General features: G+C 42.5%; 1 protein-coding gene across 1 annotated transcript in view; it reads left to right on the top strand.

Annotated features, from left to right (window-relative positions):
• The window catches only part of SLC9C2 (solute carrier family 9 member C2 (putative)), an 82,000-nt gene that overhangs the window by 25,080 nt on the left and 30,422 nt on the right, over positions 1 to 26,498 (top strand). The window contains exons 9-18 of the mRNA XM_066363831.1: positions 2,631 to 2,799; positions 6,068 to 6,149; positions 9,701 to 9,867; positions 10,637 to 10,732; positions 13,654 to 13,751; positions 14,842 to 14,961; positions 16,536 to 16,734; positions 17,455 to 17,643; positions 21,855 to 22,004; positions 25,084 to 25,135. Of these exons, the coding sequence (XP_066219928.1) occupies positions 2,631 to 2,799; positions 6,068 to 6,149; positions 9,701 to 9,867; positions 10,637 to 10,732; positions 13,654 to 13,751; positions 14,842 to 14,961; positions 16,536 to 16,734; positions 17,455 to 17,643; positions 21,855 to 22,004; positions 25,084 to 25,135 (1,322 nt within the window). The remainder of the gene's footprint in view (positions 1 to 2,630; positions 2,800 to 6,067; positions 6,150 to 9,700; positions 9,868 to 10,636; positions 10,733 to 13,653; positions 13,752 to 14,841; positions 14,962 to 16,535; positions 16,735 to 17,454; positions 17,644 to 21,854; positions 22,005 to 25,083; positions 25,136 to 26,498) is intronic.

Raw genomic sequence — 26,498 nt, 5'->3', positions numbered from 1 at the left:
TCCCAAGCTCCTAATTACAATTGGGAAGCCATGGGTTACCGCAGAAGGGAGCTCTGGGCATGCAGTCAGGAGACCTCTGTCATTGTCAGCGTCCTGGCACTAGCTTACTGCATGTCTAGGGGCGAGCTAGGGCTGTGCATGACTGTTTACTTTCCCAGATTTCACCTATACCACAAGAAGGGGCGGAACAGCAGCATCAGCCTTGCCCAGGAGTTTGACAGACATGCAAATTCACGGGCCCATTCTAATGGATTGAGTTGAGTCTCTGGAGATGAGATTCAGGGTACCATTTCAACATGCTTGTTAAAGTTTGGGTACCATTAGACCAAATGAATGGCTCCTAATGTTTTTGTTGGCTTTCATTATCATTTATGATCATCATAGCTATGACAAAGCCATTTATTAAGCAATTACCATGTGCATTAGGCCATTAATATTAATAGAATCCCGTAAGGCAGGTGCGACTTCATTTCATAGGTGACCCATAGGGAGGTTTAAAACTTGCCTAGAGCCTGACCAGGCGGTGGCACAGTGGATAGAGCGTCGGAATGGGATGCCGAGGACCTAGGTTCGAGACCCCAAGGTCGTCAGCTTGAGTGCAGGCTCATCTGGTTTGAGCAAAACTCACCAGCTTGGACCCAAGGTCGCTGGCTTGAGCAAGGGGTTACTTGGTCTGCTGAAGACCCACGGTCAAGGCACATAAGAGAAAGCAATAAACAACTAATAAAAAACTTGATGATTGATGCTTCTCATCTCTCTCCATTCCTGCCTGTCCTATCTATCCCTCTCTCTGACTCGCTCTCTGTCCCTGTAAAAAACAAACAAACAAACAAACAAAAACACTTGCCTAGAGTCACCCAACTTGTAAGGGCAGAGATGGGATTTAAATTTGACTCCCACAAGCATGCTCTTTCTAGGATGCCATGGCCCACCCATGGTAGAATTTATGACAGTGCCTTTGAAGCGTTATTTCCATTCAAGATAGGCCTGGCCAAGGGCGCTCACTTTCTCACAGGTTCTCATAGAGTTTGGCTTCTGCTGACCCTGAAGGCACTGTGTACAACTCGGGTCGTCAGCCTTACGCAGAAGGATGTGGAGTCAGCCAGCATGTCTTCCCACCATGGGAGCTCATGTGCAAGTTGAGACTGGATAGAGAGTTGAGGAAAGGCATGGCATTCTGCACACTGACTCAGCTACACATCCATGACCTCATTTCATCTGCCTTACAGTATGAGGACATAAGAATGATTATCTCTGTTTTGTAGATGAAGAAACAGGCCATGAAAGGCAAAGCATCTTGTCCAAGGTCAAATGGCTAGTGAGTACCAGAGATGCCATGTGAGCTTACGGTTCCACCTCACTGGAAGAAAGGTTTTAATAGAGAGAGTCATCCAAAGGGGCCCTCAGATATGGGTGGGCTTTCCATGAGACACTTGTTAAGAAGAACATTTCAGAGAGGATGAGTCAAACTAAGGCCTGGACATAATGACTGTTGCTAACGTATTGAGCACTGACCACATTCAAAACATCATTCTAAGCGCTAGGAATGTGGCCTCATTTGGTTGGACCTTCATAATAATCCTTTGAGGCAAAGACAATTATTATCATCAGTTCCATTTTACAGAAGAAGAAATTGAGGCTTAGAGAGGTTCACTAACTTGCTTACATTTACATAGTTAGTAAAAGGAGCCTGAACTCTCCCCAGGTAGATGGATTCCAGAGCCTTTGCTATACTGCCTCTCTGTTCTTGTTATCAGGGGACAACACGAGTTGTTCTAGTTTGGCTGGACTCACTGGTATTTTGGAGAAATGTTACTTAGTAAGGCTGAAAAGTTTGGTAAGCATGACTTTGCAAAAGTCTTAAATGCAAAGCAGAGGCGCTTGCCCAAATGAATTATATACATCCTAGATGGTGATTATAGGTTTCCTGTTTCTCAGTGACAGGTACTCTCTAAATTCTCTTGTGAAATTCCCAGCTTAGCAGCTGACACACAATATATTTTTTTCTGAGGCTGAGAACATGCCAATTTTATTTCTACTGAAATCTTAGGTGAAGGACAGGACTGATACTCTTTTGGCACAGATTCCCTAACGATGGATTCTGAATTTTGGCCCAGGGTCCTAGAAAAAAAGATCTGTAGAGAAATGAGGCGCAAATTGAAATGACGTATGTGGCATTTAGGGTATGATTCTTGTGGGAACACCAGAAAAATGTGGTTGAGCCAAGTTTATTAATGTGTCTACAATAATTTGACTTTTTGGCCGTGATTGGCATGTCCTTCAGGCTAATTTCTGAATCCAGACATGTCCTCTCAGGGAGTAGATGAGCTTGCTGATGTTATTTGAAGAAGCTTTCCTACAGGAATTTACTACCAACATCGAAACAATACACAGAAGTGTAAATGATAATTCCTTACATGTGTATAGACCGTCTAGCATTATTTTTCAAGATCTAAGTATTATGTGCAAGATGGTAGATTTGGTCAGTTCCAGAAAGTTTTATGAACAACTTATCAATAGACTAGAATGTCTTCCTCTTCCTGAAAAGTTTTGTATGAGATTTAGTGTTTGGCAGATGAATAACATGAATACATAAGGTGTGATTTCAGAGAATGTTTTTCTCGCCACAGAGCGCTTACTGTTGTGCTAGTGAGCCCGATTCTGAGGCACTTGAGTTCTGACTATGATTGGAGGTGGGGGACTGTTATCGCATGGTCTGGAATTAAAGGCATTTTTAACTTGTTCCTGGCTCCCGAAATGTATAGTCTGGTCGAAAAGAAGGCAGAGTCACCAGAAGTGGTAAGAATAAGCATCTCTCGTGAGTTTTCATATGTATTTATTTTAATTTATTTAATAGCACTCATCATCGTACCCAATAACAAAGTTAACCTTTTTAAAAATTAGATTTGAAAAATGCACTCTTTTAAGCAGAAAGGCACTTGCAGAGGAAGGCTTGCCTATGTAGACAATGTCAAAGGGACCAATAGTCAAATAAAGAATATGAGCACAGGAGACAGACAGGCCCGGGGTCACATCCTGACTCTGCTATTTGCAGATGGGGCGGCCTTGGGCAAGTCCCCACACTTGTGGGACTTCAGTTTCCAGTTGAAGATTGAGATGGTGCTCAGTAAAATGCCTGACAGTACAACCTCAGTGTTATTGGGCATATATAAACGTTATTGTTCAATAGCTGTACAGAAGCATAAAAAAAAAGCTCTATCTAGAGCAGGGGTCCCCAAACTTTTTACACAGGGGGCCAGTTCACTGTCCCTCAGACTGTTGGAGGGCCGGACTATAAAAAAAACTATGAACAAATCCCTATGCACACTGCACATATCTTATTTTAAAGTAAAAAAGTGAAACGGGAACAAATACAATATTTAAAATAAAGAACAAGTAAATTTAATTTACTCATTTTTAGAGAGGAGAGGGAGAGAGAGAGAGAGAGAGAGAGGAGAGACAGAGAGAGAAGGGGGGAGGATCTGGAAGCATCAACTCCCATATGTGCCTTGACCAGGCAAGTCCAGGCAAGTCTCAGCATTTCCAGGTCGACGCTTTACCACTGTGCCACCACAGGTCAGGCCAAAGAACAAGTAAATTTATTTATTTATTTATTTTTTTCTGTATTTTTCTGAAGCTGGAAACGGGGAGAGACAGTCAGACAGACTCCCGCATGCGCCCGACCGGGATCCACCCGGCACGCCCACCAGGGGCGACCGACGCGCTGCCCACCAGGGGGCGATGCTCTGCCCCTCCGGGGCGTCGCTCTGCCGCGACCAGAGCCACTCTAGCGCCTGGGGCAGAGGCTAAGGAGCCATCCCCAGCGCCCGGGCCATCTTTGCTCCAATGGAGCCTTGGCTGTGGGAGGGGAAGAGAGAGACAGAGAGGAAGGAGGGGGTGGGGAGTGGAGAAGCAAATGGGCGCTTCTCCTATGTGCCCTGGCCGGGAATTGAACCCGGGTCCCCCGCACGCCAGGCCGAGGCTCTACCGCTAAGCCAACCGGCCAGGGCCAAGAACAAGTAAATTTAAATCAACAAATTGACCAGTATTTCAATGGGAACTATGGCCCTGCTTTTGGCTAATGAGATGGTCAATGTCCAGCTCCATATTTGTCACTGCTAGCTGTAACAAGTGATATGACGCACTTCCAGAGCCGTGACGCGTGCGTCCTGCATCACCAGAAGTAGTACTGTACGTGAGTTACGCCCTGCTTTGCCGCACGGCCACATACAGTACTCCAGGAACACAGGATGCACCACCAATGAAAGAGGTGCCCCTTCCGGAAGTGCAGCGGGGGCCGGATAAATGGCCTCAGGGGGCCGTATGCGGCCTGTGGGCCGAAGTTTGGGGACCCCTGATCTAGAGCATTACGGTCTATATAGCATGACAGCAGAACCTGAAATACTAGGTCAACATATACAAAGGGAAGAGAGATGTTTAAAATGTTTGTATTACACGCCCAGTTAAAATTATGTCTTCAGAACTAATTTTTAAAAGTTAATTTCTTGAAAAATTTTGGCCAAGGACTGCGTCATCTGTAGTGAAAAACCACTTTCTCTCAAAGCCCTTTCCCCTTGGGCTCGCAGTGGGCCATCTGGTGAGGCAGCATGGTGAGAGTAAGACCCCGGGGAAGATGGAGAAACCCTAGTGCACCTGCTGACAGCGTTAGGTCACCTTGTCATTTGTGATAGTACTGTGTGAGGTAGCTGGAGAAGCTGCTAGAAGGTTTTATAAACTTCCAAGACACTCCTGCAGCTTCCCAGCCAGATGAATCCCAAACCTGCCTCCCAGTGTGGGGGGTAGAAAAGCACTTGGATGATACAAATTAACACCTGCCCACCTCCCAAGGCACTTGACTCTGGAAGGAGGTAAACACAGTTTCCTGCTACCATCCCATTTCCAGCTCACGATTTTCTCTTGGCTATTTTGCTTCCTGTCCTGGAAGGTTCCCTGAGTACAGTAGTTTTCAATTGTCTCCTTTTTGTGAGCGACTGTCACCCTCTCCATCTTCCATGTGGAGAAATCAAAACAGAGAAGAAGTTGTTAGGAAAGAAAGTCAGGTGTCCTAACTCCCAAAGGAGGAAGCACTTGTTAAAGTGGAATGCCATGTTCTTCACGTCTTTCCTGAGGATTTATGCTTTGTGTCTGTGAGAATGGCCCAGGAATTAATTTGGAATTCAAACAGACCTGTCGTTTTGCCAAGACTTGAATCCTTCCCTGCTCCAAAGGGGAAAGTATAATAACCAACATTTGAGTGCTTGCAGTTTTCTTTGGTGCCAGGGATTGGCCGTAAGGAAAGTCAATGAAATGTCGAACTCACATGTGACTATCATTTTACAGTGTTTCTCAAATTGATCTGAGGTTAAGACCCCTTTGGTGCCACCCCAGACCTACAGAATCAGAAACTGCAGGGAGAAAGGGGTTGGTGTCTTTAGAAAGCATGTCAGGTGCTGTGTTGTTATAAGTCAAGCTTGGGAAACGTGCCCCAAAGGACATATATGCCATTGACTCTGTTTTTCAGTGAAGGACGCTGAGGCTCAGGGTGACTCACTGGCCCCAAACAACATGGCTAATACATAGGCAGAGCCCAGAGCTACAAACATGGTTGTGTTTCCACTTCTGCATGGCCCCGCTGCAGACCCACCTCCTGTCCAGGTGCAGGACATGCTAGTGGCAGGCGTGCTGCCCTGTCCCGCTGTGGTGCCCAGTGCCTGCTGATGTGGGGGGTGTGTGTCAGGGTGGGGCCTCTTCTGCCCGGTCTGTGATGGCTCTGACTTGGCTGGCTTTGCAAGGCTGCTGTCTCTCCGTGTTCCTATCTCCCCCAGAAAGGAAATTTGTTGTTTTCTCATTCAGATTGGAAACTAATTTCTGCTCTAGTATATTCCATTCTAGAGCCTTCACCAAACAAACCTTTTGTTTCTATTTCCTTATCAGAGGCAGCATTAAAAAATGTAGATTAAGACAGACTTTGGGTGGAGGTTAATTGAACATGATTTGCTTTGGAGAACGTATTAATGTTTTGGTTCTAACTATTTGTGTGTGTTTTTGTTTTTATTGTACATTTTAGTTTCTATTGTATACACAAATACTATCGTTAATGACTTTGGGGATAAATTCATACATGATGACTTCTTTCGCGAGGCAATTAGGTAATGTATATCTATCATTAATTACTTGGGGAGAATGATGTGAATAAATTATTGTTGGGGGTTGTAAAGACTTTATTATGGAGCTTGAGGCATTGGCTATGAAATCATTAATTTTCTTTCACTCATTACTTATAGATTCGGTATTAATTGAGATATTGGTTCAGCCAGTTTAACTGATACCATATTAACAATGGCTTAAGTAAGACAAAACGTTTCTTCCCCCTCCACCGAAAAGTCCAAAAGAGTGGGCTGGTGGTGCCCCACGAGATTGTCCACAGATCCCCTTTTGTGGCTTCTCCACTCACTGGGGTGTTGCTCTTGTCTGCAGGGTAGAAGCCAATTCACTACCTCTGTAGCTTCAAGCCAATCAACTGGAAAGGGAAAATGGGGGAGAGGGGTAATGGAGGGTAAGCAGCTTCCTTTTGAGGATACAATCCAGAAGTTACACATATCATTACCACTCACATTCCATTGGCCAAAATTTACTCACATGGGCAAGGAAACTGGGCAGTGTTATCTTTACCCGGTTGGCCACGTGCTCCACCAAAACTCAGAGATTCTACTGGTAAAGGAAGAAGGGGAGAATGGACATTCAAACACATTCAGTAGGCTCTGCCATAGTTGCCTATTTCTAGAAGACATTTGAGACTGTTGATAATGAAATGCATAAATATGATAGAATCCAGGATGAGACCGTTGTGGGCAGTGGGTTCAAGGTGGGAGGGAGAGAGCAGGATAGGATTACACAGTCTTAGGGTAGGGCCTTTCCATCGTTCAGCAGACCTAAGCCCTGTCCTCAGCTTTGTGGTGCAGAGAGCCAATTCTGTCAGGGTCTCTAGACTTGATGGGACTGCTGCTGACCTATGCTGTGCTCCCAGGAGAATGTGGAGAAAACAGATACCCAACTCATTCGTTTGTAATGAAGATGATTTCTATGTCTGAAATAATTGTGATCGTTATTCAGGGTATTTACCTCTAAATACCAATTTTCTTTTTTTCTTTTTTTTTTTTTAGTGAGATATACAGAGAGAGGGACAGATAGGGACAGACAGAGAGAAAGGGAGAGAGATGAGAAGCATCAGTTCTTCATTACGGCACTTTAGTTGTTTGTTTATTGCTTTCTCATATGTGCCTTGACACATATGAGAGACATATGTGGGGGCTGCAGCTGAGCCAGTGACCCCTTGCTCAAGCCAGCGACCTTGGGCTTCAAGCCAGCGACCTCTGGGCTCAAGTCAGCGACATGGGGTCATGCCAATGATCCCACACTCAAGCTAGCAACCCTGCGTTCAAGTTGGTGAGCCTGCGCTCAAGCCAAATGAGCCAGTGTTTAAGCCGGCAACCTTAGGGTTTCAAACCTGGGTTCTCTGCATCTCAGGCTGACGCTTTATCCACTGTGCCATCACCTGATCATGCTAAATACCAGTTTTCTTGATAATCAAGTTAGTAATCAGAAGGTTTCTTGGAAGGCATGGCATGGAGGAAGAATGTTGAAAGAAAGTTCTTCTAAACAGGAAAACCGCCTGGTGAATTGACCCTGTCCTGCCCTCCAGAGATGTCACCCCTCTGCTCATGTCTTCTTGCAGCCCCACCCCTTCCTGAAGCTGTACTCTATGCCCACTGTCGCAGAACCTCCTGTGACAGCCCACCTCCCAGCCCAGGTTGCCACTCTGTGAAGAGGACTAGTCAATGGGGCAGAGTTCTCCAGTTATGGGCTCGTTCTTGTTTGCAGTGGCAAGGTGTGCTGGGATCAGCGGAAGCCCACACTGGAGCCCGGTGGTGTTAATGTGACCCACAAAGGCTCACGCACACCTCCCTTCCCGCCACTCCCTCTGACCCCCAGGGACCCAGGCCCACTCTGCTCTCCTTGCTCATGATGGGACACTTGGGTCCCTTTCTTTGGTTCTGTTTACTGTGATGCTTAAAGTCAACAAGGGCTTTGACTGTCATGGTACTGTGTTTTTCTTTTGTTACCAACTTTTGTGAACTAAACCTCAGAATTTTTATTACGAAACAAAAATATGTGGCAAGTATTGATCCTGTCAGAATCCACGTTCCTCCTTTCTAGATATACTATATGGTACACATTTCACAGGCACTCAGTAGAATTGAGGTGTGTTTTTGTTTGTTTTAGAGTTTCAAACCAACTTCTTTCATCTGGGCTAATACTGTTAAGAGATTCCTTCTCATACTCTTCCAGGATCATCTTCAACATGGAGTTCATTCAAACTTACTGTTGCCACCAAGTGGTCTATGTATCCCCATGTGTGCTCAGAGCAACTGGAAAGGGGCTATTGCGCCACCATGTGGGTAGGATGTAAATAGGCATATGAATAAACTAACTGCCTGTGTGGTCTCTGCCAGGGGAATGTTAAATTCAAAGCCTACACCCTCACCTGACCAGGTGGTGGCGCAGTGGATAGAGCATAGGACTGGGCTGCGGAGGACCCAGGCTTGAGACCTCGAGGTCACCAGCTTGAGTGCGGGCTCATCTGCTTTGAGCAACGCTTACCAGCTTGGACTCAAGGTCTCTGGCTAGAGCAAGGGTTACTTGGTGCTGTAGCCCCACGGTCAAAGCACATATGAGAAAGCAATCAATAAACAACTAAAGTGCCACAACGAAAAACTGATGATTGATGCTTCTCATCTCTCTCCTGTCTGTCTGTCCCTATCTATCCTCTCTTTGTCTCTTTAATTAAAAAAATTAATTAATAATTAAAAAAGCCTACACCCTCTAATTGCAGTCAAACGTCAAACACCCCTTTGCTCAGGGCCATGGAGAACCAAGAGCGATATCCCTGCAAAGCTTTCTGAATCCCCAGAATTTCACAGTGCCCAGAGAAGGCAATACAGTTAGACTGAACTATTGAGAGACCATTTTAACCCTTTGTGAGGCATTTCATGTGCAATTAGGAAGAAAGAACAGTTTTATTGCGATGAACTTTGGAGTGAGTAGGCTCAGCTCACTAATTACATTCATCTTTTTGGTTAAGTGAGCCTCATAGCATAACTTCAAATTCATACCTCTAGAAAATACGAGCTGCTGTGCAAGTTTTGGACATATAGATTTGCTGGCCAGGAAACAGATGTTAATTTGAGTACTGTCTGTTGCAATGGCCTTTAAATTTCATTTTGTATAAGAATCAGTTGGAGAACTTGTTAAAATGCAAATTCTCAGGCCAATGTGCTTATGCAGGTATGGACTGGAGCCCAGAAATTTGCATAGTTTAATGTCCAGCCCTTCTGCTTATAGAAGACACAGGGAGTCTCCCACACTTTGAGAAATACCCATTGGGTGCCTTGAAATGGCGAGTCATGTCCCCAGCTACAGGGAACGAAAGGGAACTAATAACAGTCTTTAGCCATCGAGTCAGATAAAGTTAAGCTACACAGCCAAAAGGGAACAGACAGTTGGGTAATTTTGTGGAAAGTTTTGGATAAAATGTTGTTTTTGCTCTAAGCTGTGCCGTGATGCCAAGATTCCACTACGTCATGCCATGTTTTTGCTTCCCCTTGCCTTCTGTTAAGGTTCTTCCTTTTGTCTATCACAGGCTTGTGTGCTATTTCTCTCCCAAGACAAATGGCCATACAAAGCATCATTAAGCACATAGAGGAGATAAGACAGAACACAATAACTTTATCTAAAACAGAGAAACTTTTGACAAACGTTAATTGGACCTTAGTAGAAGAAAAAACGAAGATTGAATACAGCATTCCTGTGAGTTGATAACTGCCCTCCCAAAATAGTCTTTCTTTCCTTCCCAGGGTCTGCCTCTCTTGCTTTAGTTATTATAAAACTTGATTCTGCTAATTAAATGTCAGAAAATTTGAGGAGGGGCTATACTTACTAGCTTTGCTATGTTGGTGAAAAGATTTCTTTGAATTGTGTCTCTAAAGGGAAGTCTTGGTAATTAATCTATTTGCCAAATATGCGAGAAACAGTGTTTTTACAGATTGACTGGTAGAATAGCTATGAATGGACTTCACCAAGCTGATGCTTCTAGACAGTTCAGGAACTGAGAGATCTTTCCCCAGATAATTATTATAAACAGAGGCGGATTTCTCAGCGGGTGCACTAGACACATGCCCTGGGCCCCCACTTCTGAAGGGCTCTGCAAAACCCCTACTTTACACTTTTTTCTAATGTTAAGAGGCCCAATATTTTCTTCTGCTGCAGGGGCCTCAACCGACCTTAATCCGCCTCTGATTATAAAAAAGCAGGAAAAATAAAAAACAGGCTGCTTCAGAGAGCAAACATAGACAGTTTGGGGGAAGAATTTCACTTCTAAATTTCCCCAAATAAATAGTTACTTTGCCACAGTTGTAAACAACATTTGTTATATGGAGAAAGATAGCCACTTATATACATGCCCTTGCATTTGAGCAATTCTGATTTGAGTAGTGACATCTTTGTTGAGTGCCTAGTCATTTTTACTTATTTTTAACTTTATCTCTGTATGCTTTTAAAACAGTCTGATACTCTTCAGTTTCATGACATTTCACATGGTAAACATGAGCAGGAGTCTCTGACAGATGAAGTTTTAATGGAAGAAGCCAGATTGCATGTAGCTAGAATACAAATGGTTGGTAATGTTCACATAATTTGCTTTTAAGTTTGTTTTTATTCTTACAATGCTTTTAACTCTTACATTTAGTTTACAGGTGACTAGAAAAACATTTTCCCCCACCTTTTGATAGTCCATTGGTTATTAAATTTATATTTGATTTACGAAATTTAAAAAATAAAAATGAAAAATCCCAGGCTTCAAAGTTCAAGTAACAGAATCTTATTGTTCTGTTTCTAAGTCTAGCAGATTTTAATAGTTTACTTTTCAGGGTCTTTGAATAATGCTTGGTGTCATTTACATACTTAGTAAAATAAATATCTTCAAATATTTGAGACTCTTTTCTACATTTAACATATTTGAATTCCTTTAATACAAAAATCTCTCAAGTACCCATTTAACTTTTATAAATCTAGTAAGTTAAAATAAAGCTAGTGAATAAAAGATTCTCTTAAAATATTTCAGGTTTAATATTTAAATTAAGCATAGGAAGAATGCTAGATAAAATTAAGTTAAAACAATTTATCAAATTGTACATTTTAAATTAGATTATGTTCTAATAAGACAAATTTTACTCAATGTTACAAGTATATAAAATACTTGTTATTCCCAGAGTCCTATTTTTTATTATTTATTTATTTATTTATTTTTAGTGAGAGGAAGGGAGGCAGATACAGACTCCTCCTGCATGTGCCCCGACCAGGATACACTGATCAAGCCCACCAGGGGGTGATGCTCTGCCTATCTGGGGCATTGCTCCATTGCAACTGGAGCCATTTTTTAGCACCTGAGGCGGAGGCCATGGAGCCATCCTCGGCGCTTGGGACCAACTTGCTCTAATTGAGCCATGGCTGCAGGAGGGGAGGAGAAGAGAGAGAGAGAGAGAGAAGCAGATGTGTGCCCTGACTGGGAATCAAACCCAGGACTTCCACACACTGGGCTGGCACTCTACCACTGAACCAACTGGCCAGGGCCCCAGAGGCCTTGTTTTTAAACTTTTATTTGAAAACTTATTATTATGAAAAAATTTTAATATATATAAAAGTAGGTATGATAGTGTAATGAAACTCCATGTACCCATTTTTAAAAACCCTCCACATGTGACCAACCCTGCCCCATCATATCCTCATTCACTCCCCTACTTTCCATATTATTTTGATAGCATATCATTTCACTTGTAAATATTTTAGTATGTACCTCTGAATTTAAAAATTGTTTTAAAAACTGTAGTAAACACTAATATATTGCATGTAAAATTAATAATAATTTTTAATAACATCAAATATTGAGTCAATAATCAAATTTCCAATTGTCTCATAAATGCAATCAGTATGTATGTTCCCAGTTTGTATTTTTTAATTGGATTCTGATAAAGTTTGCATGTTGCAATGAATGGATATGTCCTTCTCAGAGTTTGCAAGACTCCTATTCAGAGCGGTATAGTCACATTCCCCCCCTCAACACTGAATTTGGGCTGTTTTTGTCACTTGTTTTGATCAATAAAAGTGGGGAAAGTGATTTGGAGAATGTTCTGGAGCCCAGCCCTTGGGAAGATGCACAGCTTCCACAATGAGTACATTATGAACAATGAGTAGAAGCAATGAATACATTTATAAAGCGAGAGGGCATGTTCAGCGTGTGAGGAAGGTTAGTGAGGAAGGAAGTAGTGCCAGGAGGTGACTTTAGCCTCCAAGTTTAATATCCATGGCAACTAAAAGGTGTGACTTTTCTCCTGATACATTGGAGGGGGGGTACCTAAGAAGACAGTCTAGTTACATCTGTAACGTATTTTATATAAGCCTCATGATAATCACAAAGAAAAAATATAAAGTAGATATACAAAAGAGAAAGAGAAAGGAATTAAAGGAAACCATTAGAAAAAGAAATAACAAAAAGAGACAGCAAGAGAAGACCAAAAGAACTAAAAAGAAAAAGAACAAAATGGCAATAATTTTTCTAATTATCTATCAATAAATGTCTTAAGGGTAAATGGGCTAAATCCTCCAATCAAAAGACAGAGTGGATTAAAAAAAAACAACAAGATCCAACTATATATGTGCTGCTTAAAAGAGACTTACTTAAGCTTTAAGGACACACAGGCTGAAAATGAAGGATTGGAGAAAAAGAATTCATGTAATGGTAACCAGAAGGAATCAGGAATGGCTATACTTACATTAGATAGAATAGACTTTAACTCAAAATTGGTCACAGAGACAAAGTCCTTCTCTAGTGGGAAGATTTAGTCAAACTGAAGACTCTCACTTATAAAAAGAGTATGTTCTGGGGTGTCTCATATGCAGTATGGTGACTGCATTTAATGATGCTGTATTATATACTTGAAAGTTGCTAAGAGAGTGGATATTAAATATTTTCACCACACACAAAAAAATAGTAATTAACTGAGGTAATACGTTCTAACGTTATTGTAATAACTACTTTGTAATGTAAATGTGTATCAAATCATGTTGTACACCTAAAACGTACACAATGTTATATGTCAATTATATCTCAATAATCTTGGGACAAATGCTTTAAAAAGGACAGTTTACTTTTATCTCTTGGTAGACCTTTGCAAGTCTGAAATGATTAGTTACCCTTTGAATTAATAATTTGCATCATCTAGTCCTCCATAGAAAGATAATGCTACTGATGCTATTTATATTACTGAAGTAAATTCTTTGAGTTGTACAGAGTTTGAGTTTCCTGAAGCTAGGAACTTTTGTATCTCAAGATATCTGGAACAGTACTTTGCAAAAAGTGAATATTTAATAAATATTTAAGTTGAATAAAATATATCTCCTGCTATAGCACTTTTTTTGGCAAATGTGTATTTTTATGAAATGAATTCAATAATAATGAGAGCTATACAAAGGTCAAGCAGAGTTCACTGCATTTATGTTTTGATCTTTTGTCACTTTTATTTAAAATTGTATATTTAGAATAGCTTTGAAAACCAATGTCATGAGGGAATCCTAAATGCAAAGGCAGCCCGGATGTTAATTGGTGCCACCAAAAGCTTTTCTCCCATCCATGGAAAGTAAGTGTAGTACTTATTTAATTGCTGTTTCCAAAATTGAATGGGAATGTGATAAGGAATGAATGAACTGAGAGTTAAATGTCCAGATCAATCTGTTTATCTCCTCTATCTTTATCTACCCATTCATCCATCCATGCATCCATCCACACATTCATCCACGCATCAATCCATGCATCCATCCACATATTCATCCACACATTCATCCACGCATCAATCCATGCATCCATCCACATATTCATCCACCCATCCATCCATCCATCCATCCATTTATCTAATTCCTATTTTACTTGTTTACATTTTTTTCCCATTGAAAGCTGGTGACATTAGGAGATTTGGGAGAATGATCTGACTATATACAGTGTAATTAGACAAGAGACTAGGAGAGTCATGAAAGAGAACCCAGACAGTTTTAGTTACTATATAATTATTTTGTCTTTATCTCATATTTACTAAGTTACTGGATAGGGGAGGTAGGAAAGCCTGGAGCCTGATATTAGACTATTCTCTGAGGTGGAGCAGGCTGTGGGGGAATTGACCTAGCTGATGATGCTGATAGATACCATTAAACCTGGTGGGAAAGGCTCAGTATCTCAGTGATTTACTGCCATCTGGTCATAGACCTGGCAAACATTAGCTAGTGGATGGTCCAGGACAAACTTGCGGAACGACAGTGACAGGGGATCCTGTCTGGGTGACAGCTAATGGTTTGGCAGCCTGGTAATCTGTCAGTTCCTAGATAAAGTTTGAAAAGGCGAGGGCCTTCAGGACGTTGGGAGAGGCTTGGGCTAGCAAGGCATTACAAAGGGGAGCTTCATTCCGAACCCCAAAGAATTGGTCTTGGAGAAGCTTTAATTATGTGCTACCACAGGTCAGGAATGTTTCCAGGAACAGAGGTAGCAGGGGTCTGATGCTAGAAATGTTCCTGTACCATGACCATGAGTGGTAGGTGAGTAGGTCCGGAGGCTCAGGACTGGGCCTGTTTAATAGACCCATATTGCATTTATCTTTAGTTTCACTTTCCCTTTTATACTTCCCCAAAAGATAGCACTTGCTCTTTATTATATTACATATGTATATTTTTCTCTGTTAGATTCATGAGTATTTATGATGTTTCAACTTACGTGAAAGCTAAAAGTTGGCTGATCAAGTTTAAAAACATTTTAACCATGTTGGACTATCATAAAAATATGGCAGATTTCTTTCCAAGTGGGTAAGTATTGTGAACCTTTAATAGCAATATACTTGAAAATATGACCTTTCTATATTGTCAGAATACACTATCTTGATTTTTCTTATTTAAAATACTTAACCTTACAGTCGACTGTTACTGGTTGAGTGGTGACTGTTACTGGTTGAGTGGCGACTGAGCAGAGAGCCTGCTTCTCTCTCCCCGTTGTGCTTCAAAAGCGTCTCTGACTTCAATATGAGAGTGGGCAGCGAGGAGCAGAGGGTATTCACGTTTGGATTCTTCCAGTTTTATCTGCCACATCTTAGGGTCGTGTTGCATGCTGAGCTACTTACATATTCTCCTGCTGTTCTCCTGGGTACCACAATAAGCTGGGGCGAGAAATCTTTTTTTTTTTTATATTTTTCTGAAGCTGGAAACGGGGAGAGACAGTCAAACAGACTCCCGCATGCGCCCGACTGGGATCCACCCGGCATGCCCACCAGGGGCGATGCTCTGCCCACCAGGGGGCAATGCTCTGCCCCTCCGGGGCATCGCTCTTCCGCGACCAGAGCCACTCTAGCGCCTGGGGCAGAGGCCAAGGAGCCATCCCCAGCGCCCGGGCCATCTTTGCTCCAATGGAGCCTTGGCTGCGGGAGGGGAAGAGAGAGACAGAGAGGAAGGAGGGTGGGGGGTGGAGAAGCAAATGGGCGCTTCTCCTATGTGCCCTGGCCGGGAATCGAACCCAGGTCCCCTGCATGCCAGGCCGATGCTCTACCGCTGAGCCAACCGGCCAGGGCCACTGGGGCGAGAAATCTCAAACTCGCAACCTTAAGCCACCGGCTTAGTTTCATCTGCGCGGTAGGGTGCTTATGTTGATGTCTGTATTTAGGAAAAACACAACACGGTACTAGTCATATGCATGACCATCTTTACAAAAGACATCACAAGATACGGGTTTTCCTTAACTTGGGTAGGTTCTTTGCTTTGTTATGTAAGTTGTGCACTTATATACTTTTTAGAGCAGGAAGGTTTTTCTGCGAATAGACTATGTCCAACAGAGAAGATAGGGGGAACATTGAAACCACTAAATTTCAAGTGGATGTTTACATATGGTACCTTCCATAACAAATTTTGATAATTTTTTACTTTCTTCTATTTATTATGTTTAAAAAGAAATATAATATAGGGTCTTAACATATATATAGCTAATCTCTTTTTGTTAGGCTCTACTTTAGATGGATTAAAAAAATTTTAAAGCATGTAATGGTAATTATTGAATGGAATATATGTTTTACTGTTTTTAATTTTGAACTATGCTAATTTTTTTCTAAATTAGTTTCTTGCTTTCAATGTATAAATCTTTGCATTGTTTCCTATGTACTATCACCTTGACTTTAAAAAATGCTCCCTATCCCTGACATAGATTAACAAAAGATGGATTTTTATTTCATTATGATTCTTATGTATAGAAAGTGTGTTTAGATTTTTGCTTATCTTATTTTCTATTGTACTTTCTTCAAATAACTGTTAATGATTTGTTTAAACAAATGTTGAACTTCACATCTTGTTATACATTTAAAGTAATCTGACATATTATTTGATCTCTCTTTTTACAGGAATAATAGATTTCAGACATATATATATTACATTGTAGCTTCAGAAGAATTTGAATATGCAGGAAATGCTATATCCTTTATGTACATTTTTCCTATGATAATGCATCTATGGCCAATGGCAAGAGAGTTAAATGTGTCATCTCTGATATTAGTAAACTACTATTTTATATTTTTGTATGTATTACAGTCAGTGTTGAAGGTACTGTTTAAAATAGTAATGTGTCCTTTTTTAAAGAATAATTCAGATATTGTGAATTTATTTTTTTCATATTTTTGAAATAACTTGATACCACATGGAAGCCATTTGCTATAACAGTTGATAGAATCCTAGAATTTTAATCAGAGAATTTTAGTAATATTTTTTGAATTTTCTGGGTTTAATAATGAAATCATTAATCACAGTCTTGGATATCAGCTAAGGTAACTATCATAAAACTGGGGAGAATCTCAAAGATCAAGTAAAGAGAATTGAAAATTCAGGCATGGATGTTTCCCTCAATTACTCTCTGTAATGATGCAAAAAATAAATAAGCAAGTAAGCAAACTGGTTTGCTAGGTCCTCATATAAGATGAGAACTACTTTTTATTTCAAAGATAAGATTTATCAGAATTATTGTTTTATACTTTAATTATTATTAATAGTATCCCAATGAACTTGTTTACCATTATTTTCATGGCTTGTTTCTGGCATTTCAGATTCATTCTAGGTTATATATATTGAGTTAAATTGAGATTTTTGATGTTGGAAATTAAAAATAATTTTTTTGGGAATTCCAAATGAATAACTTAAAACCCAACTTTGGAATATAACTCATCAGTAGTTGAGGATGTAACTTAATTTTTAAACCTTCTCCCCCCCACCACATCATTATATATGTACTATGAAATGACATATGTTCTATTTTTTTTTTCTAAACAGGTAATAATTATGAAAAGGAAATATTTTTACCAACATTGGAATATTGTGGAATTCTGTATCCTACTCATTGGAATTGCCGATATCTCTTGTATATACTTTGTCAGAATGAGACCAAGCAACATGATTCTTATTCAGATTACAATAATTCTAGGCTATTTCAGAATAATTAGATTTATTCCTCTCATCAAGGTAAAATTTCACATTTTTAAATATTGGGTTTTTTTTTTTAAGTGAGGAGAGGGGAGACAGAGAGACAGACTCACACACGCACCCCAACCAGGGATCCACCTGGCAAGCCCCCTCCTAGCGATGCTCTGCCCATCTAGGGCCATTGCTTGCCAACCAAATCACCCTTAGCACTTGAGGCAGAGGCTCCACCTAGCCATCCTCAGTGGCAGGGCCAACCAATGCCGTGGCTGCAGGAGGGGAAGAGAGAGAGAGTAAGAGAGGGAGAGAAAGGAAGGGGGAGGAGTGGAGAAGCAGATGGTCGCCTCTCCTGTGTGCCCTGACCAGAAATAAACCTGGGACTTTCACATGCTGGGCTGACGCTCTGCCACTGAGCCAACCGGCCAGGGCAGGGTCTTTTTTTTTCTCTTCCTACATTGTTTTTAAAACGTGTTAAGAAACCTCACTGCTTTGAGGTACATGAGGAAGGAGCTGTTTCTTCCCCTGCCCCACGCTGTCTGCAGCTGTTGGCCTGGTTCACTCTCTCCCCTCCATCAGTCATGGCTCAGGGCTCTGCCCCTCCCACAGCAGGCCTTTCCGGACCACCTCTGCAGACTGGCCACCTGCCGCCGTGCTCCCAGTCCCACCCCCCCCTGCCCCATGCTCCCAGCTTCCCACCCCATCTTCCCACTCCCTCTCCACCTGCTTCAGTGAATGTTTCCTCCAAAGCATTATCACCTCTTTACTGTGCATCCAACGTGCGCTTCATCAGGTAGCAGTCTTCGTTCTCATGGTTGATATAACCTGCAGCTCTCGAGCTGATGCCTGGCATGTCCTCAGGACTTCAGAAAGATTTGTTGAGTGAATGAATGAAAACATTGGTTTCATCTGAAGCAGGGTGAAGCCGGAAACAAGCTCTCCAAGTTTTAGTAAAATTTGCTCATAGAGCCAGCCTTCCCTATGCAGAAGCCTACAGATGTTTTCTCTGTAGTCCACACTCGCACAGCACAACCCCAGCAGGGTTTAACTTGACATGGCCTGCAAACTCCCTAACAACATCGATTTCTTCTTTCTGTGGTTCTGGTTTGGACTCGGAAGGGCGATTTTCCAATTTTCAGCCTCCACTCTGAAACCTCCTTTCTCACTTTCAAATGGAGTTGCATGACACAAGCTGGAGCTTTAGATGATTTAATTTGTCACTCTATTCTTTTTTTTTTTTTTTGAGTCATTTAATTCTCATCACATCAACTGTTTTTTTTTTTAAACAGAGCTGTAACTGATGGCAAAAGGTATACATCAGAATCCTTCATCTAGTCCTCCTTCTCTGAGAAATTTAATAGTTATAGGCAGAATTGTTGGTATACTCAGACTTGTGCTTGTAGACATTCTTTTTTTGTCCCTTCCTTGATTCTGTAGCAATGTGTTTTTTTGTTTTTGTTTTTTGTATTTTTGTATTTTTCTGAAGCTGGAAACGGGGAGAGACAGTCAGACTCCCACATGCGCCCGACCGGGATCCACCTGGCAGGCCCACCAGGGGCGACGCTCTGCCCACCAGGGGGCGATGCTCTGCCCCTCCGGGGCATCGCTCTGCAGCGACCAGAGCCACTCTAGCGCCTGGGGCAGAGGCCAAGGAGCCATTCCCAGCACCCAGGCCATCTTTGCTCCAATGGAGCCTTGGCTGCGGGAGGGGAAGAGACAGACAGAGAGGAAGGAGGGGAGGGGGTGGAGAAGCAAATGGGCGCTTCTCCTATGTGCCCTGGCCGGGAATCGAACCCGGGTCCCCCGCATGCCAGGCTGACGCTCTACCGCTGAGCCAACCAGCCAGGGCGATTCTGTAGCAATGTTACCAAACTTCAGTATTTATAAGAAATTTAGACGGTATGCTCAGTTGCTAGAACATTGACCCAGCATGCTGTCACCACAGGTTCAATCCCCGGTCATGGCACACATGAGAAGCAACCATCTGCTTCTCTCTCCCTTCCTCTCTTCCTTTTCTCCCTCGTGCCCTCCCACAGCCAGTGGCTCAGTTGGGCCAAGTGTTAGCCTCAGGCACTGAAAATAGTTCAATTGATTGGAGCATCGGTCTCATATAGGTGTTGTGGGTGTTTCCTGGTCAGGAACATGTGGGAGGCTGTCTCTCTCTCTCTCCCCTCTTCTCACTTAAAAAAGAAAAATAAGGAATAAAAAATAAATAAATTTGGAGCTACTGTGCAGAGAGTTGTACACAAAATCTGCTTAAGGTGTCATTTTGATTATTTATCATTTTTACTTTATGAGATAAGATTAGAGCTAATTGCTCTCATAAGGTATAACCCTGCCATATTACAAAGTACTTTAGAAATCAAGAATGTGGTTAGGTCCTAGAATGGAAGGTGGAAGCTGCCATATGTAACCAGTTTTTGTAAAGAGATCGTATGCAGATGAATAGAAAATAATTATTTTAGAAGTAATACCTTGAGAAAAGTCTCTCTGAGTGATTTAAAGATTTAAAGATGTGTTATTGTGGAAGTCAACTTGATTTAAAGACTGACTTTCATATCTGTACACACTAGATTAATTCCTGTCCAGATGTGATAGCCTTATTCACTTGCCTTAATGGCTTTTAATATAATATTATATCCTAACTTATTTTTATGTATCTTTTATATTTTTCTATAGATTTAATTACTATAACATCATATTACTATAACACCACTTCTGTCCAGCACACTGTGACAAATCTCAGTTAAGTATATTTAAGGAATTGATGTTGTTAATATAACCATGATTGGCTCATTTTTTTTTCTTTCTGAAGTTGGAAACGAGGAGGCAGTCAGACAGACTCCCGCATGTGCCCGACCGGGATCCACCCGGCACGCCCACCAGGGGGTGATGCTCTGCCCATCTGGGGCGTTTTTCCGCTGCAACCAGAGCCACTCTAGTGCATGAGACAGAGGCCATGGAACCATCCTCAGCGCCCGGGCCAACTTTGCTCCAATGGAGCCTTGGCTGTGGGAGGGGAAGAGAGAGACAGAGAGGAAGGAAAAGGGGAGGGGTGGAGAAGCAGATGGGCGCTTCTCCTGTGTGCCCTGGCCAGGAATCGAACCTGGGACTCCTGCACACCAGGACGACGCTCTACCACTGAGCCACCCGGCCAGGGCCTGATTGGCTTATTTTATTGAGCACTTGCTGTATTCTAGGAACATAGCACATTATCTAATTATTACAATAGCCCTGTGAAGTAGATGTCACCACTATATCAAGTTAGTTAGGTGCTTTCCAAAGAAATGCATCTATATAAGAGAGCTAGGAAAATAGCTGGAGATTTAAAAAATTTAGATCCTCTTACAAACAGCTTAGAGGGAGTGTCAGGGCATCATGGAATAAAACTTGTAAAAATCCTCTGTAAGGTCTGTCCCTCTATCCAAAGTTTCACAACCAAAAGAGCGGCCAAAGCCGTCTCTCTGTTCTCTGCTCTTGCAGTTCCTTCGGCCTGATGCTCTCTCCCTGTGCCCAGCTTGGTCTCCTGCTAGCAGGCACTAGGCTAGCCCCCTGTGCTCTGCCGTGACTCTGGCTCTGTGGCTGAGGGCACTGCTCATGAGGGGCAGCTCCACTGGCATTCTGTTCCTTGGGTGTTATTATCCTCATTTTACAGATGAGAACGGAGTCCTCAGAGGCTCTACACAAGGGGCTCAAGGTCACAGGGACAGGGAGTAGGAGAGCTGGTATCTGAATCCAGGAAGGTTTTTGTTTAAAATCCAGTCCTCTTCAGTCACTACCCTCTCCTGCCGCAGCTTATGGTTCAAGAAGCTGAACACTCAGAAGGGTCTTCGTATCCTAGGTTCTTTCTGTTATCAGTGAAGAAACTGAGGTGCAGAGACAGTGTATTCGGTTGGTAACTGTCACCCAGGTTACAAGACCTCCTCTCTCACCTCCTGAAATCTGGGAGTACAGAGAATGGGGGGGGGGACTCCCCCCTCACAGCTACAGAGCTGGTTATTCACCGAGCTTTTGTTTCTTTAGGGGGTGGCTCTCAAACTTGAGTGTGCACAGAGTCACCTGAAGACTTGTTAAACGGGGCCCATCTCTGGAGCTCCTGGCTCAGCAGGTGGAGTGGGGCCCAAGAATCTGCATTTCTGACAAGCCTCTGGGTGGTGCCATTGCTGATCCAGAGACGACACTTAGCGAGCTCTGCCTTTGAGGGTGCTTTTCCTTGTCACATTCTCAGGTTACTTTTCCCCTCTCCATTGCCGCAGGTAATAATACCACTGCTGGTAATAGTCGTGGATGTGCAGCTCAAAAAGCGAGGCAGCCTGATGTACACTATCACCAAAGGCTATGTCAAAAGTCAAGAGGATACCAAACTTTTAATAAAACAAATTTCTAGCCGAGAATCAGTATATCAGGTGAGACACAAATACTGATCCTTTGGCAAAACAAAAACAAACAAAAGAGCCTGACCAGGCGGTGGCGCAGTGGATAGAGCATTGGACTGGGACACAGAGGACCCAAGTTCAAAACCCCAAGGTCACCAGCTTGAGCATGGGCTCATCTGGCTTGAGCGCAGGGTCGCTGGCTTGAACATGGGATCAGAGACGTGACCCCATTGTCGTTGGCTTGAAGCCCAAGGTTGCTGGCTTGAGCCCAAAGGTCACTAGGTTGAGCAAGGGGTCACTCTCTCTGCTGCATCACCCCCAGTCACGGCACGTATGAGAAAGCAGTCAATGAACAACTAAGGTGCCACAACGAAGAATTGATGCTTCTCATCTCTCTCTCTTTCTGTCTGTCTATCCCTAACTGTCTCTCTCTTTCTCTCTCTGTCTCTGTCACACACACACAAAATTTTATGCTCCAAAACCATTTTCTTGAAGACATCGTCCCTCATCATCGTCAGCATTGCTGATCTGTCTGACTTGAATTTTCTTTGTGTAGGTGACTTTTTTATTCTCTCTTTATAGGCTTTCAGGATTTTCTCTTTATCCTTGGAGTTCTGAAATTTCGCCAAGATGTATCCACGGGTGATTAAAAAAATATATATTTTTTTACCCCACACAGCACTTGGTGGAGGCTTTGTAATTGAAGATGGCCATCTTTCCCCCATTACTCTGATTGTTTCCTCACCTTGTTATTTCTGTTACCTCCTTTTGGAACCCTATTAAACAGATTTTTGAAGTTCTAGATTTAGTCCCTGTTTGGGCTTTTCTCATAGCTTTCAACTCTCTCCTCTTGTCAGTGGAGAGCCATCCCCTCAACTTGATTTTCTAAGTTACTAATGCAGTCTGTAGCTGTATCTGTTCTACTCTTCAGCCCGTCTGTTAAATTTTCTTTTTCCTTTTTGACACTTTTTGATCTCCAAGAACTGTGATTGCTTCTTTTTTCATAGCAACTGTGTCTCCCTGCCTCCCTCACCCATTTTTTTTTTTGTAAATGTGATATCCTCTTGCATTTCTTTATTTTAAAATTTTGTGTTTCCAGTATAAATTCTTTATCCTTGAGTTTCATTCTTCTATCTGTCGTGTTTGTCTTTCATTCTGTTTTTGTTTCCCGCCCAATGTTTGGTGATTTTGGGGTTATGTTATTATATATATATGTCTAAATTGAACAATATTGATTGCTGAAGGGTATTTTCTCAACCCAAGTGGGGCTCTTGGTTTTTAATTTGACAGTGAATTTAGATCCTAAGTACTAAAGTCCTATATCTAATGATTTTGTGCGTGTGACATAAAGTCAGGGATGGACTAGAGGCTATTTATTTATTCTGGTTGTCATGCCTAATTTTGTGATGACTATTAGTTACCTCAGACCCTCAAGCCAAGAAAGAGAGGCTCTTTTTAAATCAAATTGAGGAGAGAGAAAGAGGCTGTGAAGATACCTACCTTAATCTTTTTCTTTTTAATTTCTAAAGTACATAAAAAGATATATTTGTTAAGCATCTTTAGCATTTAAGATTTTCTTTTCTAACCACAGTAGGAAGAAGAGTATGCCTGAATTTTAAAAAGGCATCTGAAACTTTTTGTGATATCTTTACAGGTAGGCTAGGAAAATAAATACTATCTAGATTTATCAAAGAAGTGTAGATTATTGGGTCATATATTAACGTGCAACAGAATCCTACCCTGCTGATTTGCTTTGATCATTGGAGAAAACAACCACTGGAAGCCTATAGATTGATCTGTATTAGAAAGAACATAGAGCTATTTATAGGAGAAAAGATTTCAGAAACAGGAGGAGGAGAGAAGAAAAACAAGAGACAAGAGCCAGCGGTGGGAGAGGGAGTTCGGAATGTGTTTTGAGGAGTTTGGGAGCTGACAGACAGGTTTGCGGGCAGTTGCCTGAAAGTTTCAGAGATGAAACAGTTCCCCTTTGGCATGTCTATGGAGGACTGCAATAAAGATTTAAATGGTTTGTTGAGCTGTGTTGAGATAGCAAACTGCTGTTTTTTCTGAAAGTGACATGGATCAAGGAGTCAGCCAGCGGCCGCTCACCTTCAGAGCAGTCACAGACAGGTCTAGACTCTCAGGCTTATATTCCCTTTGTAGGCCGGAGCTGGTTCCTGCGCTCTCTGGCACAGGGTCATTCTACAGCAATTTTCCAGTTGCTGTGGGTCCGGGTTGGTGGGAAGGGGGATCAGCTGCTCTCTCTGCACTTACACAAACAGGGCTGAATACGGTATGAGGGTGCCACAGACGGGCCAATAATTGGACATCTTCCCAACATTGAATCAGTGTTATCAAGAGAGAAGAAAAACATAATAAAAATTGTACGCCTCTTATATTTGAAGTGAGGGATTTATTACATGTGTAATATATCAACCAAAATTTGAACTGCTTACATTTGAGACACCAAACAAGTTCTCTACACATGGCACTATGCCACGCATTACGTGGGTACAGAATTTCCATCACCTGTACCTGAAAGTCTGAGGAAACGTCATTGTTAGGTCACAGGGCTTTTGCTGTGGACAAGTGCAAGGTTCAGAAAGATTCAAAGCCAGAGAGTAGCCCCACGCAGTCTGGCGTCTGGACATTTGACAAATGCCTGTCGCATGACCGAACGGAGATCAGTGAGTCCTGCCGTGGAGCTGCCCTTCAGTCATGTCAGGAATCATCAGTAGGAAACACGTATGACTGACATCATATTTTTCTCATTCTACTATTTCTGTGCTCCCGATAGACTGGCTCCCCAAACAGCCGCCCAGTGGGCTCCCCTCCATGGGACTCTGTCTGTGAGAATTCTCCTTGATGCATAGTGCGCACTAATCTTTTCTCAGAACTGTTAGGCGCAGTAGTTACGCAAGCTGCTGACTGCGCAGCACTTACTGTAACGTGAGTATGAACCTGGGGAATGCATAGGCATTGGCCCAGAGGGCAGAATGGAGCCAAATATCTCCCCAACCCACAAACTGAGAGTTCTGCTGTACCTTCCCCTGTAGATTTTAAAGTCTTGATATAATAAGAAATTAATATTTTTCCTAACTTCTTACAGAAATTATATGAAATTTTGGAAACCAACAGACGAGATGGTGTCAAAGAACTAGGTAGGTTGTTGGAGTATTTGATTTCCTGAAATCGCACCTTGTGTGAATGTTACGTGCCACTGAGTTGGCTTTGACTCCTGGCGCACCTATGAACAAGTGATGTCTACCATGTCGTTCCCTCAGCAGCCCTGCTTGGCTCCTGCCTCTGGCTTTTTCTGTGGAGTCCGTCCATTTCACATTTGGGCTTCTCTGTTCCTGTTGCCTTCTGTTTTTCCCGGTATTATTCTTTTCCAAAGAACTCTGCCTGCACATGCTGTGCCTAAAGTAGGACAGCTCACGGGTTGTCATTTTTGCCTCCAGCAGTGTTTCCGGCTTAATTCGCTCTAGGACCCACCATCCCATAACTTAACCATAGAAAGTCAAGTTGATAGCTTTCATTCAATTATGCCATCATCCATTGACTCTTTCAACAAGCATTCACTGAACACATGTAACAGGCCAGGTATGCAGACAGTGCAGAGCCTATGGGAGGGTTTGCACTTATCAGTATATGATTGCAGAAAGTTAGAGGAGTTCTAGGATCTGCTGTGGGAGCACAGAGAAAGAATGAGAGACGTGGAAAGTTTATTCAGGTGACGGGACCAGATTCCTTAAGGTTGTAAGAAAAAGACAAGCGAAAATTACCTTTATTTGACAAAGGGTGTTTTTGTTTTGCTTTGCTCTGTGTGCAAGGACACTCAGGAGTGTGGGACTGCAAGGGAGGCCGTTCCCTGAGCAGCAGCAGTCACTCTGCTTGAGTTAAAGCACAGCAGGAGACCTAGGATTTTACACAGAGCTGCTTGGGTCTGCTCTTCTCATAAGGGGCTGTGAACCAGGCTTCCGGGGTATGAGAAGTACCCAGTAGAGGGCCTGGCATCTTGTGGGCCTTTATTTTTTTATTTAAATTTTTTTTGTATTTTTCCGAAGTGAGAAGTGGGGGGGACAGACAGACAGACTCCCGCATGTGCCCCACCAGGATCCACTTGGCCATGCCCATCAGCGGGCGATGCTTTGCCCATCTGGGCTGTTGCTCCATTATAACTGGAGCCATTCTAGCACCTGAGGTGGAGGCCATGGAGCCATCCTCAGTGCCTGGGCCAACTTTGCTCCAATGGAGCCTTGGCTGCAGGAGGGGAAGAGAGAGATAGAGAGGAAGGAGAGGGGGAAGGGTGGAGAAGCACATGGGCACTTCTCCTATGTGCCCTGGCCAGAAATCTAACTCAGGACTTCCACATGCCAGGCCAATGCTCTACTGCTGAGCCAACCAGCCAGGGCCTATCTTGTGGGCCTTTAATAGATGGAAGTTCTTATAAAAGAAATAAAGCAAAGCCACTTTGCATGGATGACAACATTGTAAGTGCCGTGTGGATTTATGAGGAGCAGA

Source organism: Saccopteryx leptura, chromosome 2, assembly GCF_036850995.1.
Source record: "Saccopteryx leptura isolate mSacLep1 chromosome 2, mSacLep1_pri_phased_curated, whole genome shotgun sequence".
In the NCBI taxonomy this organism is placed as follows: Eukaryota; Metazoa; Chordata; class Mammalia; order Chiroptera; family Emballonuridae; genus Saccopteryx; species Saccopteryx leptura.
Note: the sequence above shows the minus strand (reverse complement) of the source record. Positions and strands in the feature narration are given on the sequence as shown.